This window comes from Gigantopelta aegis, chromosome 8 (genome assembly GCF_016097555.1).
Source record: "Gigantopelta aegis isolate Gae_Host chromosome 8, Gae_host_genome, whole genome shotgun sequence".
NCBI lineage: Eukaryota > Metazoa > Mollusca > Gastropoda > Neomphalida > Peltospiridae > Gigantopelta > Gigantopelta aegis.
The window spans coordinates 1016114-1032814 of record NC_054706.1 but is presented as its reverse complement, the minus strand read 5'-3'; the positions used below and the strand labels follow the sequence as shown (position 1 = coordinate 1032814).

Below are 16701 nucleotides of genomic sequence, written 5' to 3'. Positions count from 1 at the left end.
ATGTGTGAAACAATCACATCAGTTTCACAGACCATCACAATACAGTCATCTAAACCAAGTGTACATGTTTGAAACAATCACATCAGTTTCACAGACCTTCACAATACAGTCATCTAAACCAAGTGTACATGTGTGAAACAATCACATCAGTTTCACAGACCTTCACAATACAGTCATCTAAACCAAGTGTACATGTGTGAAACAATCACATCAGTTTCACAGACCTTCACAATACAGTCATCTAAACCAAGTGTACATCTTTGAAACAATCACATCAGTTTCACAGACCTTCACAATACAATCATACAAACCAAGTGTACATGTGTGAAACAATCACATCAGTTTCACAGACCATCACAATACAATCATCTAAACCAAGTGTACATGTTTGAAACAATCACATCAGTTTCACAGACCTTCACAATACAGTCATCTAAACCAAGTGTACATGTTTGAAACAATCACATCAGTTTCACAGACCTTCACAATACAGTCATCTAAACCAAGTGTACATGTGTGAAACAATCACATCAGTTTCACAGACCATCACAATACAGTCATCTAAACCAAGTGTACATGTGTGAAACAATCACATCAGTTTCACAGACCTTCACAATACAATCATCTAAACCAAGTGTACATGTGTGAAACAATCACATCAGTTTCACAGACCATCACAATACAGCCATCTAAACCAAGTGTACATGTGTGAAACAATCACATCAGTTTCACAGACCATCACAATACAGTCATCTAAACCAAGTGTACATGTGTTAAACAATCACATCAGTTTCACAGACCTTCACAATACAGCCATCTAAACCAAGTGTACATGTGTGAAACAATCACATCAGTTTCACAGACCTTCACAATACAATCATCTAAACCAAGTGTACATGTGTGAAACAATCACATCAGTTTCACAGACCTTCACAATACAATCATCTAAACCAAGTGTACATGTGTGAAACAATCACATCAGTTTCACAGACCTTCACAATACAATCATCTAAACCAAGTGTACATGTGTGAAACAATCACATCAGTTTCACAGACCATCACAATACAGTCATACAAACCAAGTGTACATGTGTTAAACAATCACATCAGTTTCACAGACCTTCACAATACAGTCATCTAAACCAAGTGTACATGTGTGAAACAATCACATCAGTTTCACGGATCTTCACAATACAGTCATCTAAACCAAGTGTACATGTGTGAAACAATCACATCAGTTTCACAGATCATCACAATACAGTCATCTAAACCAAGTGTACATGTGTGAAACAATCACATCAGTTTCACAGACCTTCACAATACAGTCATCTAAACCAAGTGTACATGTGTGAAACAATCACATCAGTTTCACAGACCTTCACAATACAATCATCTAAACCAAGTGTACATGTGTGAAACAATCACATCAGTTTCACAGACCATCACAATACAATCATCTAAACCAAGTGTACATGTGTGAAACAATCACATCAGTTTCACAGACCTTCACAATACAATCATCTAAACCAAGTGTACATGTGTGAAACAATCACATCAGTTTCACAGACCATCACAATACAGTCATCTAAACCAAGTGTACATGTATTAAACAATCACATCAGTTTCACAGACCATCACAATACAGTCATCTAAACCAAGTGTACATGTGTTAAACAATCACATCAGTTTCACAGACCATCACAATACAGTCATCTAAACCAAGTGTACATGTGTTAAACAATCACATCAGTTTCACAGACCATCACAATACAGTCATCTAAACCAAGTGTACATGTGTGAAACAATCACATCAGTTTCACAGACCTTCACAATACAGTCATCTAAACCAAGTGTACATGTGTGAAACAATCACATCAGTTTCACAGACCTTCACAATACAGTCATCTAAACCAAGTGTACATGTGTGAAACAATCACATCAGTTTCACAGACCATCACAATACAGTCATCTAAACCAAGTGTACATGTGTGAAACAATCACATCAGTTTCACAGACCATCACAATACAGTCATCTAAACCAAGTGTACATGTGTGAAACAATCACATCAGTTTCACAGACCTTCACAATACAATCATCTAAACCAAGTGTACATGTGTGAAACAATCACATCAGTTTCACAGACCTTCACAATACAATCATCTAAACCAAGTGTACATGTGTGAAACAATCACATCAGTTTCACAGACCATCACAATACAATCATCTAAACCAAGTGTACATGTGTGAAACAATCACATCAGTTTCACAGACCTTCACAATACAATCATCTAAACCAAGTGTACATGTGTGAAACAATCACATCAGTTTCACAGACCATCACAATACAATCATCTAAACCAAGTGTACATGTTTGAAACAATCACATATTAGCCAGCAAATAGCTGTGGTTTAAAATGTGATGACGGGTCCAAGATTATTTGGGGATAAAAGCAAACTCAAAAGTTGTATACTTTTCTTAAAAATAAAATTAAAAACACGAAACATGGGCAGGCTACCATCTCAACCCACAACTCCTCGTAAAACGGAGTGAATAGGGGTACACATGCGAAGAGGAGGATTTGAATGTTAACATAGAGAATAAGGTTAACACTGTTAATTATCTGTTTTATCCCGTGAAGGCGAGATTGAGGAACTCCACCACGCTTGTATAGCAGACTTCCTCATTTGTTCAAACAAAATAAGGTCGATAACTTCCGTCATTATCCTGTTACTGTTCTTATCCTGCAACTCGACAAGAAGACTGTGAAAAATCATCTTTACTTCCAAATTTTGATATGCTGAAGCTAAACTAGCAAGCATTTGCAGTTTGAAGTACAACATGCAAAATTTATGACTTCATTCTTATCACACCAAAAACTAGTTTCTAAACTCATAATATCTAACTAAATTTCTAATTTGTGTTATATTTATCACACATTTTAATTTGATTGACCTTTACAATGTAAAGTGCTAATACTTTTAGTTTTTTTTCGCAAAGAGTCACTATAATTGACCAATACAAACAGTTGTTGCAGAATAAAAATATTAATTATTAATTTATCGTGTATCTCTTTGCAGAATAATAGTATTATGTATTAACTGTATAGATCTATAATATTTTTCTAACAACCATGCAAGGCGAAAAACAACAAAAACGCCTGCGTCCGAGAGCTATTAGTTAAGCAAAGTGTTTCGAGTAACGTTGTGCTCAGCTGATAGCTATCGTGTGCTGTAGGCTTTAGAGTGCAGAAAGCCGTAACGTGTTTGTATTTTAACCCTTCATATGCCCACCTGATTCGTATTCGCCTGAAATAGTAAATGTGATGCCACCCATCGTTTCGGTCTGTCCGTACCCTTCCGACACCTGAAAATACCACAGTAATCAGTCAGTGTCATTGATACTTGTAAATAAACATGTTGTACATCAACATGGTGGGATGTCCTATATATTACCAAACACATAGCTAGGATGGTGAGAACCAGCCCAAGTGGTGTAGTGTTTAAGCCATGGTTTCACATCCTGGTACTGGCGTCCATGCAGGGAGGTGTAAGACCAGCTCAGCAGAGAGGTGTAAGACCAGCTCCGCAGGGAGGTGTAAGACCAATTTCGCAGGGAGGTGTAAGACCAGCTCAGCAGGGAGGTGTAAGACCAGCTCAGCAGGGAGGTGTAAGACCAGCTCCGCAGGGAGATGTAAGACCAGCTCCGCAGGGAGGTGTAAGACCAGCTCAGCAGAGAGGTGTAAGACCAGCTCCGCAGGGAGGTGTAAGACCAGCTCAGCAGAGAGGTGTAAGACCAGCTCAGCAGAGAGGTGTAAGACCATCTCAGCAGGGAGGTGTAAGACCAGCTCAGCAGGGAGGTGTAAGACCAGCTCCGCAGGGAGGTGTAAGACCAGCTCAGCAGGGAGGTGTAAGACCAGCTCAGCAGAGAGGTGTAAGACCAGCTCCGCAGGGAGGTGTAAGACCAGCTCAGCAGAGAGTGTAAGACCAGCTCAGCAGAGAGGTGTAAGACCAGCTCCGCAGGGAGGTGTAAGACCAGCTCAGCAGGGAGGTGTAAGACCATCTCAGCAGGGAGGTGTCAGCAGCTCAGCAGAGAGGTGTAAGACCAGCTCCGCAGGGAGGTGCAAGACCAGCTCAGCAGGGAGGTGTAAGACCAGCTCAGCAGAGAGGTGTAAGACCAGCTCCGCAGGGAGGTGTAAGACCAGCTCAGCAGGGAGGTGTAAGACCAGCTCAGCAGGGAGGTGTAAGACCAGCTCAGCAGGGAGGTGTAAGACCAGCTCCGCAGGGAGGTGTAAGACCAGCTCAGCAGAGAGGTGTAAGACCAGCTCCGCAGGGAGGTGTAAGACCAGCTCAGCAGGGAGGTGTAAGACCAGCTCAGCAGGGAGGTGTAAGACCAGCTCAGCAGAGAGGTGTAAGACCAGCTCAGCAGGGAGGTGTAAGACCAGCTCAGCAGAGAGGTGTAAGACCAGCTCCGCAGGGAGGTGTAAGACCAATTTCGCAGGGAGGTGTAAGACCAGCTCCGCAGGGAGGTGTAAGACCAGCTCAGCAGAGAGGTGTAAGACCAGCTCAGCAGGGAGGTGTAAGACCAGCTCCGCAGGGAGGTGTAAGACCAGCTCCGCAGGGAGGTGTAAGACCACTCAGCTAAGACCAGCAGCAGGAGGTGTAAGACCAGCTCCGCAGGGAGGTGTAAGACCAGCTCCGCAGGGAGGTGTAAGACCAGCTCCGCAGGGAGGTGTAAGACCAGCTCAGCAGAGAGGTGTAAGACCAGCTCCGCAGGGAGGTGTAAGACCAATTTTGCAGGAAGGTGTAAGACCAGCTCAGCAGGGAGGTGTAAGACCAATACACTAACTCCTCCTTGAGACTTCCCTTGACTATTAACCTACTACTACCTTATACACTCAAGGTGATCCTAGTACTAAGATATCTTCGTGGAACGAGACCCAGGGCAGACAGTCACATGACATGCTTGAACTCTAATTGACACATGCAGGACAAAACAAGTTAAAATGGATGAAAGGAAGGTATTTGAGATAGAGGGAATGCTACCATCCAAAATAGTGTTATGGTTAGGAGAACAAACTCCTTGCCTTTGTCCTCTTTCTTCTTTCACCTTCATTCACCATATTTGTTTGTTTGTTTTGCTTGTTTTTCCCGTGTGGTTTGTTTTTTTACTTTGGTTTCAGTGTCAATATTCGTGACAAAGTTGTAGTCGCTGATATCGTATTATATTGTAATTACGAGAGGACTTTGTAACAAGGCCCCGTTGTTATTCAAAACTGGCTGTATATTAATACTTTGACAACACACTTTTTAACTAGGGTTAACTGGGATTCCTTTTTGTGTGGATGCCCCGATGATCTAGCGGTTAAGGTCGCGGGCTGTCAAATGTAGGTTCGAATCCTGCCAATTGATACTTTGCGGTTTTAAATATTAAATCAGGTTTTCTACCAGCTTAGAATTGATTATAGAGAGTGTGTATGTGCCAATCCCATACCACACATACCCCACCCAGCTCCCGCTCTTTGAATGGGGACACGATAACACACGGATTTCTCCAACTATACAATAAGAGAACTTTCAAATTAAAAGAGGATTCTTTATTCCATTTTGGATGTGTCGTCTCCGTTGCGCCCAGGGCCTCGTTCCACAAAGTAATCTTAGCGCTACGATCACCTTAAGTGCATAAGGTAGTGATACAATTAAGGTGATCTTAGCACAAAGATTGCTTAATGGGACGGGGTTCTGGTGCCTATTTCACAAGGCTGTCTTAAGCATCCCACCCCCTCCTGGTAGTCGTGTGTTTGTATTGCACCGTAAGACTGCAATGTTGCGAGAGTTTAGTGAATCAGGCCCCTGTTTTATGTTATAACAGTGGAAATGTTACTAATGTACAAACCAGACAACCGAATGCTGCTCTGATGAAGTTGAGAACGTCCACGGATAACGGGGCGGAGCCTGTCATGACGAGTCTGACACGCCCACCATACATCTCCTGGATTTTCCCGAACATCAGTCTGTCCCAAATCGTATCCCTTCTAATGATGCCTCTACAAGATGATACGTGTTACTAAACAAAGTGTTTGTACTCCACTCACAATCTCATCTCACGTTATTGTAACACCATCTAACATTGTAGAATATAAATACAGCTATACAGTTTTAATAAACTCACAATCTTGCTTCTCCATTTTATTTAAGAATTGAACGTTATATTTTTGACTTTCATGCGATGATAAACACCAAAACCGTTTTACACACTATGAATGGCGTAGCGCGTTAGCGCGAAGCCGTTATATATAAGTGTGTAAACCGGTTTGGATCAACTAGTTATATCATCTGCCTTCATATAACATATAACATATGGTAATCATGTTTTAATATTAACACAAAACGGTTTAAAAGCAGCACGTGTCTACATGATAAAGTGAAGAATACAACATATTTATGTTTTATAGATTAGTAACATGTGATTGAATATTCACGAATAATGTAATACTATGACAGTAACAAACAGTAATGGAGATGACGTGCTATAAATTATTAACTACTAGAGATAACTGAGATTGCTGCTTTAAAAAGTGTATCACGTGGAAAAATCATATACATGTTTTTTAACAGTTATCTAGAAAAGTTGTTTTATATAAGAATATCGGTATTATTTTGTCAAATAAACCTTCAAAGTGTCATAATTACAATAAAAACACAAAAATTAGACAATCGAAAAAAAAACCCCACACACCCAAAAGCCCTCTCTACCCCAAAATAACTCCAACAAATCGATTAACAAATGAAATATATAATTTGAAAATGTGAAAAGTATCTCAACATTAGCCCCGTTGCCATTTAAAACTTGATCTATATACTAAACTGTTAAATTGGTTTCGAACTAAGTGTTTGACGGCACACATCGTTACATCGTTAAAGGGACATTCCTGAATTTGCTGCAATTTTTAAGATGTTATCGACTAACAGAGACTTTTTAACGAGTGTAATTACATATCAAATATATTTTCTGTATAAAATATTAGTGGCTGTATATTAAACGTGTTTCTGATCGTTCTAATATTTGTACTAGGTTAAATTTCATTTTGTTTCCTAAAATATAATTTTTTCGTACGTACGAAATTATTTGAAGACAAAACCCAGTTTGGGCTTCTTACAAATATTAAGACGACCAGAAACACATTGAATATACAGACACTAATATTCTAAACAAGAAAATATATTTAATATGTAAGTTTAATCGTAGAAATATTTTATTAGTCGGAAACATCTTACAATGCAGCAAACTCAGGAATGTCCCTTTAACTGCGGTTAATTTGGCTTCCGTTTGTGAGGAAGACCCGGTAGCCGAGCGGTTCACGTCGCTGTCGTGGCAATCGGTGCAGTAGGTTCGAATCCTGTCAGTTGACGCGTGCTGTTTTTAACAGTATAATAATTATATTTGGTAATCTCATGCCCCACCTAGAACCGAAACCAAACAAATATTGTGCTTGTATCCACACCTTATCAGGGCCCTCATTCACATAGGGTTCTTATGAGTCTACTTCAATAAAACAATTGTGTTCGCGTTAATAAAATGACAGAAGAATCATCAACATATATAGACAAACCATAGAAATGAAATCTAATTCCATATACCAGTACCTGCGCAAGTCGGCCAGTTTGCTGTGGACTCCCCACCGAAGCAACATGGATTTCACCTTATTACCCTGTACAGTGGCCATCACCTGTCAACAGATAGCCAGCATGGGTTTACAATAGACCTACCGTATTATTCTGTAACAGAAAAATCAACCTCCAAGGAAGAGGTTCGAATAAAAAACCCTCAGTGTGACAATCCAACGCTCGTCCAACTCAGCTAATAGGGAAATTCCCACTAACTACTGCCAGTTGGAACACTTATAACACTACAACAATTCCTGGCATAAACTCTTGTTTTTACTGCTATTCCAATTGTTAAATATGTGACACAAATCATTGCTTTTTCCACTACCATACGAATTTTGGCAAACACTCTTGTGTCTAGTGCCAACCCATTTACACATCTCAAAAATTGTTAGACAGTTTTCCAGTTCTATAATATTTGTAGGCCAAACAATGAGGACTAAATCCTGTGTTATACACATGTTCATTGTACGTCGTATGACATACCGTAATATGTGTGGGGCCAAACAATGAGGACTAACTCCTGTGTTATACACGTGTTCATTGTACGTCGTATGACATACCGTAATATGAGTTGGGCCAAACAATGAGGACTAACTCCTGTGTTATACACGTGTTCATTGTACGTCGTATGACATACCGTAATATGTGTGGGGCCAAACAATGAGGACTAAATCCTGTGTTATACACGTGTTCATTGCACGTCGTATGACATACCGTAATATGTGTGGGGCCAAACAATGAGGACTAACTCCTGTGTTATACACGTGTTCATTGTACGTCGTATGACATACCGTAATATGTGTGGGGCCAAACAATGAGGACTAAATCCTGTGTTATACACGTGTTCATTGTACGTCGTATGACATTCCGTAATATGTGTGGGGCCAAACAATGAGGACTAACTCCTGTGTTATACACGTGTTCATTGTACGTCGTATGACATACCGTAATATGTGTGGGGCCAAACAATGAGGACTAAATCCTGTGTTATACACGTGTTCATTGTACGTCGTATGACATTCCGTAATATGTGTGAGGCCAAACAATGAGGACTAAATCCTGTGTTATACACGTGTTCATTGTACGTCGTATGACATACCGTAATATTTGTAGGCCAAACAATGAGGACTAAATCCTGTGTTATACACGTGTTCATTGTACGTCGTATGGCACACCGTAATATTTGTGGGCCAAACAATGAGGACTAAATCCTGTGTTATACACGTGTTCATTGTACGTCGTATGACACACCGTAATATGTGTGGGGCCAAACAATGAGGACTAAATCCTGTGTTATACACGTGTTCATTGTACGTCGTATGGCACACCGTAATATTTGTGGGCCAAACAATGAGGACTAAATCCTGTGTTATACACGTGTTCATTGTACGTCGTATGACACACCGTAATATGTGTGGGGCCAAACAATGAGGACTAACTCCTGTGTTATACACGTGTTCATTGTACGTCGTATGACACACCGTAATATTTGTGGGCCAAACAATGAGGACTAAATCCTGTGTTATACACGTGTTCATTGTACGTCGTATGACATACCGTGATATGTGTGGGGCCAAACAATGAGGACTAACTCCTGTGTTATACACGTGTTCATTGTACGTCGTATGCCACACCGTGATATGTGTGGGGCCAAACAATGAGGACTAACTCCTGTGTTATACACGTGTTCATTGTACGTCGTATGCCACACCGTGATATGTGTGGGGCCAAACAATGAGGACTAAATCCTGTGTTATACACGTGTTCATTGTACGTCGTATGGCACACCGTAATATTTGTGGGCCAAACAATGAGGACTAAATCCTGTGTTATACACGTGTTCATTGTACGTCGTATGCCACACCGTAATATTTGTAGGCCAAACAATGAGGACTAAATCCTGTGTTATACACGTGTTCATTGTACGTCGTATGACACACCGTAATATTTGTGGGCCAAACAATGAGGACTAAATCCTGTGTTATACACGTGTTCATTGTACGTCGTATGACATACCGTAATATGTGTGGGGCCAAACAATGAGGACTAAATCCTGTGTTATACACGTGTTCATTGTACGTCGTATGGCACACCGTAATATTTGTGGGCCAAACAATGAGGACTAAATCCTGTGTTATACACGTGTTCATTGTACGTCGTATGACACACCGTAATATGTGTGGGGCCAAACAATGAGGACTAACTCCTGTGTTATACACGTGTTCATTGTACGTCGTATGACACACCGTAATATTTGTGGGCCAAACAATGAGGACTAAATCCTGTGTTATACACGTGTTCATTGTACGTCGTATGACATACCGTGATATGTGTGGGGCCAAACAATGAGGACTAACTCCTGTGTTATACACGTGTTCATTGTACGTCGTATGCCACACCGTGATATGTGTGGGGCCAAACAATGAGGACTAACTCCTGTGTTATACACGTGTTCATTGTACGTCGTATGCCACACCGTGATATGTGTGGGGCCAAACAATGAGGACTAAATCCTGTGTTATACACGTGTTCATTGTACGTCGTATGGCACACCGTAATATTTGTGGGCCAAACAATGAGGACTAAATCCTGTGTTATACACGTGTTCATTGTACGTCGTATGCCACACCGTAATATTTGTAGGCCAAACAATGAGGACTAAATCCTGTGTTATACACGTGTTCATTGTACGTCGTATGACACACCGTAATATTTGTGGGCCAAACAATGAGGACTAAATCCTGTGTTATACACGTGTTCATTGTACGTCGTATGACATACCGTAATATGTGTGGGGCCAAACAATTAGGACTAAATCCTGTGTTATACACGTGTTCATTGTACGTCGTATGGCACACCGTAATATTTGTGGGCCAAACAATGAGGACTAAATCCTGTGTTATACACGTGTTCATTGTACGTCGTATGCCACACCGTAATATTTGTGGGCCAAACAATGAGGACTAAATCCTGTGTTATACACGTGTTCATTGTACGTCGTATGACACACCGTAATATTTGTGGGCCAAACAATGAGGACTAAATCCTGTGTTATACACGTGTTCATTGTACGTCGTATGACATACCGTAATATGTGTGGGGCCAAACAATGAGGACTAACTCCTGTGTTATACACGTGTTCATTGTACGTCGTATGCCACACCGTGATATGTGTGGGGCCAAACAATGAGGACTAAATCCTGTGTTATACACGTGTTCATTGTACGTCGTATGACAGACCGTAATATGTGTGGGGCCAAACATTGAGGACTAAATCCTGTGTTATACACGTGTTCATTGTACGTCGTATAACATACCGTAATATGTGTTGGGCCAAACATTGAGGACTAAATCCTGTGTTATACACGTGTTCATTGTACGTCGTATGACATACCGTAATATGTGTGGGGCCAAACAATGAGGACTAACTCCTGTGTTATACACGTGTTCATTGAACGTCGTATGGCATACCGTAATATGTGTGGGGCCAAACAATGAGGACTAAATCCTGTGTTATACACGTGTACATTGAACGTCGTATGACATACCGTAATATGTGTGGGGCCAAACATTGAGGACTAAATCCTGTGTTAGACACGTGTTCATTGTACGTCGTATGGCATACCGTAATATGTGTGGGGCCAAACATTGAGGACTAAATCCTGTGTTAGACACGTGTTCATTGTACGTCGTATGGCATACCGTAATATGTGTGGGGCCAAACAATGAGGACTAAATCCTGTGTTAGACACGGATTCATTGTACGTCGTATGACATACCGTAATATGTGTGGGCCAAACAATGAGGACTAAATCCTGTGTTATACACGTGTTCATTGAACGTCGTATGGCATACCGTAATATGTGTGGGGCCAAACAATGTGGACTAAATCCTGTGTTATACACGTGTTCATTGTACGTCGTATGGCACACCGTAATATGTGTGGGGCCAAACAATGAGGACTAAATCCTGTGTTATACACGTGTTCATTGAACGTCGTATGCCACACCGTAATATGTGTGGGGCCAAACAATGAGGACTAACTCCTGTGTTATACACGTGTTCATTGTACGTCGTATGGCACACCGTAATATGTGTGGGGCCAAACAATGAGGACTAAATCCTGTGTTAGACACGTGTTAATTGTACGTCGTATGACACACCGTAATATGTGTGGGGCCAAACAATGAGGACTAAATCCTGTGTTATACACGTGTTCATTGTACGTCGTATGACATACCGTAATATGTGTGGGGCCAAACATTGAGGACTAAATCCTGTGTTATACACGTGTTCATTGAACGTCGTATGGCATACCGTAATATGTGTGGGTCCAAACAATCAGGACTAAATCCTGTGTTATGCACGTGTTCATTGGACGTCGTATGGCATACCGTAATATGTGTGGGGCCAAACAATGAGGACTAAATCCTGTGTTATGCACGTGTTCATTGTACGTCGTATGACATACCGTAATATGTGTGGGGCCAAACAATGAGGACTAACTCCTGTGTTATGCACGTGTTCATTGTACGTCGTATGACATACCGTAATATGCGTGGGGCAAACAATGAGGACTAACTCCTGTGTTATGCACGTGTTCATTGTACGTCGTATGACATACCGTAACATGTGTGGGGCCAAACAATGAGGACTAAATCCTGTGTTAGACACCTGTTCATTGTACGTCGTATGACATACCGTATGTGTGGGGCCAAACATTGAGGACTAAATCCTGTGTTATGCACGTGTTCATTGTACGTCGTATGACATACCGTCATATGTGTGGAGCCAAACAATGAGGACTAAATCCTGTGTTATACACGTGTTCATTGTACGTCGTATAACATACCGTAATATATGTGGGGCCAAACATTGAGGACTAAATCCTGTGTTAGACACGTGTTCATTGAACGTCGTATGACATACCGTAATATGTGTGGGGCCAAACAATGAGGACTAAATCCTGTGTTAGACACGTGTTCATTGTACGTCGTATGGCATACCGTAATATGTGTGGGCCAAACAATGAGGACTAAATCCTGTGTTATACACGTGTTCATTGAACGTCGTATGACATACCGTAATATGTGTGGGGCCAAACATTGAGGACTAAATCCTGTGTTATACACATGTTCATTGTACGTCGTATGGCATACCGTAATATGTCTGGGGCCAAACATTGAGGACTAAATTTGTTAGACACGTGTTCATTGAACGTCGTATGACATACCGTAATATGTGTGGGGCCAAACAATGAGGACTAAATCCTGTGTTATACACGTGTTCATTGTACGTCGTATGACATACCGTAATATGTGTGGGGCCAAACATTGAGGACTAAATCCTGTGTTATACACGTGTTCATTGTACGTCGTATGGCATACCGTAATATGTGTGGGGCCAAACAATGAGGACTAAATCTTGTGTTATACACGTGTTCATTGTACGTCGTATGGCACACCGTAATATGTGTGGGGCCAAACAATGAGGACTAAATCCTGTGTTATACACATGTTCATTGTACGTCGTATGGCATACCGTAATATGTGTGGGGCCAAACATTGAGGACTAAATCCTGTGTTATACACATGTTCATTGTACGTCGTATGGCATACCGTAATATGTGTGGGGCCAAACAATGAGGACTAAATCCTGTGTTATACACGTGTTCATTGTACGTCGTATGACATACCGTAATATGTGTGGGGCCAAACAATGAGGACTAAATCTTGTGTTATACACGTGTTCATTGTACGTCGTATGGCATACCGTAATATGTGTGGGGCCAAACATTGAGGACTAAATCCTGTGTTATACACATGTTCATTGTACGTCGTATGGCATACCGTAATATGTGTGGGGCCAAACATTGAGGACTAAATCCTGTGTTATGCACGTGTTCATTGTACGTCGTATGGCATACCGTAATATGTATGGGGCCAAACATTGAGGACTAAATCCTGTGTTATGCACTAAATCCTGTGTTAGACACGTGTTCATTGTACGTCGTATGGCATACCGTAATATGTGTGGGGCCAAACAATGAGGACTAAATCCTGTGTTATACACGTGTTCATTGAACGTCGTATGGCATACCGTAATATGTGTGGGGCCAAACAATGAGGACTAAATCCTGTGTTATACACGTGTTCATTGTACGTCGTATGACATACCGTAAGTCACAGGCTAGACTAATGGCACTTTTTTGCTGTTGATAAAAATTGTTGTTGTCGGTCGAAGGGTTAAAGTTCGACTTTGAATCATGCGTTTATTTGTTTCAAATGTTACTGGCTTAAAATTGATGTAGGCATGTTAAAAATTGCCATAGGCCAGCATTTTGCCTACAATAAAAACATTTAAAAATTGCCATATGCGAGCATTTTGCCTACAATAAAAACATTTAAAAATTGCCATATGCGAGCATTTTGCCTACAATAAAAACATTTAAAAATTGCCATAGGCGAGCATTTTGCCTACAATAAAAACATTTAAAAATTGCCATAGGCGAGCATTTTGCCTACAATAAAAACAATTCAAAATTGCCATAGGCGAGCATTTTGCCTACAATAAAAACAATTCAAAATTTCCATAGGCGAGCATTTTGCCTACAGTAAGAACATTTGAAAATTGCCGTAAGTAACATATTCTTAACTTTGGGTTTCAGCGCTGAATAGATCCTTCTCAGATTAGTAGAATAGTATTTGTGTAACATCAGTAATAAATCGTAAATGTGATATGATTTTTAAAAACACTAAATAAATAAGAAAGACAAAAAGAAGAGAAACAAACTGTTACATACTTTGTTGTACGTCCGGTTTAGCAGACGTGGAACTGTAGAGAAAATGGTTGGCTTCAGAGCCTGTAGGTCACTTGCTAATAACACGATGCTGCCTTGGAAGAAACCAATCTGTGCCCCTTCCATGAACACGAGAATCTGCAGAAATAGCAGTGAAACGTGACACTTTAAAGTGTTCCTTCACCATACAACATCCCATACTCCACATTTTGGAACCTTTATAGATATTTTCATTTTATAAACACGGATGGATGGGCCACTGGATACACAGATAATTTATATATGTCTCTGTGTGTGTGTTAGCTAGATGTAGATACGATATGAGATATTGTGTACCTGCATTCCGTGTTCATAGACGTGAGCTAGATGTAGATACGATATGAGATATGTGTACCTGCATCCCGTGTTCATAGACGTGAGCTAGTGGTAGATACGATATGAGATATGTGTACCTGCATTCCGTGTTCATAAACGTTAGCTAGAGGTAGATACGATATGAGATACTGTGTATCTGCATCCCGTGTTCATAGACGTGAGCTAGATGTAGATACGATATGAGATATGTGTACCTGCATTCCGTGTTCATAAACGTTAGCTAGAGGTAGATACGATATGAGATACTGTGTATCTGCATCCCGTGTTCATAGACGTGAGCTAGTGGTAGATACGATATGAGATATGTGTACCTGCATTCCGTGTTCATAAACGTTAGCTAGGGGTAGATACGATATAAGATACTGTGTATCTGCATTCCGTGTTCATAGACGTGAGCTAGATGTAGATACGATATGGGATATGTGTACCTGCATTCCGTGTTCATAAACGTTAGCTAGAGGTAGATACGATATGAGATACTGTGTATCTGCATCCCGTGTTCATAGATGTGAGCTAGATGTAGATACGATATGAGATATGTGTACCTGCATTCCGTGTTCATAAACGTTAGCTAGAGGTAGATAGAATATGAGATACTGTGTACCTGCATCCCGTGTTCATAGACGTGAGCTAGATGTAGATACGATATGAGATATGTGTACCTGCATTCCGTGTTCATAAACGTTAGCTAGAGGTAGATACGATATGAGATACAGTGTACCTGCATCCCGTGTTCATAGACGTAAGCTAGATGTAGATACGATATGAGATACAGTGTACCTGCATCCCGTGTTCATAGACGTAAGCTAGATGTAGATACGATATGAGATACAGTGTACCTGCATCCCGTGTTCATAGACGTAAGCTAGATGTAGATACGATATGATATATTGTGTACCTGCATCCCGTGTTCATAGACGTTAGCTAGTGGTAGATACGATATGAGATATGTGTACCTGCATCCCGTGTTCATAGACGTGAGCTAGTGGTAAATACGATATGACATATTGTGTACCTGCATCCCGTGTTCATAGACGTGAGCTAGTGGTAGATACGATATGTGCACATCGTCTGGAGTCACGTCAACAGCACCCTGAAAGAAATGTATTTTCTTTATTATAGAATGAGGATTCGACAGTATAAGGTATGTAGTACTATATTCTTTATAAAACACACATGTAACTGACTATATTCTTGACTATATTCTTTAAAACAACAACACTCCAGTTGATCCACTGACATACTATTATTGAATGAGGATTCGACAGTACCACACACATGTAACTGACTATATTCTTTATAAAACAACAACACTCCAGTTGATCCACTGACACACTATTATTGAATGAGGATTCGACAGTACCACACACATGTAACTGACTATATTCTTTATAAAACAACAACACTCCAGTTGATCCACTGACACTATTATTGAATGAGGATTCGACAGTACCACACACATGTAACTGACTATATTCTTTATAAAACAACAACACTCCAGTTGATCCACTGACACTATTATTGAATGAGGATTCGACAGTACCACACACATGTAACTGACTATATTCTTTATAAAACAACAACACTCCAGTTGATCCACTGACACTATTATTGAATGAGGATTCGACAGTACCACACACATGTAACTGACTATATTCTTCATAAAACAACAACACTCCAGTTGATCCACTGACACTATTATTGAATGAGGATTCGACAGTACCACACACATGTAACTGACTATATTCTTTATAAAACAACAACACTCCAGTTGATCCACTGACACTATTATTGAATGAGGATTCGACAGTACCACACACATGTAACTGACTATATTCTTTATAAAACAACAACACTC

The 16701-nt window shown here is 40.5% G+C and overlaps 1 protein-coding gene across 1 annotated transcript in view; it reads right to left on the bottom strand.

The window, feature by feature from the left end:
• Positions 1 to 16701, bottom strand: part of LOC121378613 (long-chain-fatty-acid--CoA ligase 5-like) — a 105639-nt gene that overhangs the window by 19839 nt on the left and 69099 nt on the right. The window contains exons 11-15 of the mRNA XM_041506872.1: positions 15859 to 15936; positions 14472 to 14606; positions 7646 to 7728; positions 5895 to 6045; positions 3293 to 3365 (exon numbers count right to left, since the gene is read on the bottom strand). Coding sequence (XP_041362806.1) covers positions 3293 to 3365; positions 5895 to 6045; positions 7646 to 7728; positions 14472 to 14606; positions 15859 to 15936 — 520 coding nt within the window. The remainder of the gene's footprint in view (positions 1 to 3292; positions 3366 to 5894; positions 6046 to 7645; positions 7729 to 14471; positions 14607 to 15858; positions 15937 to 16701) is intronic.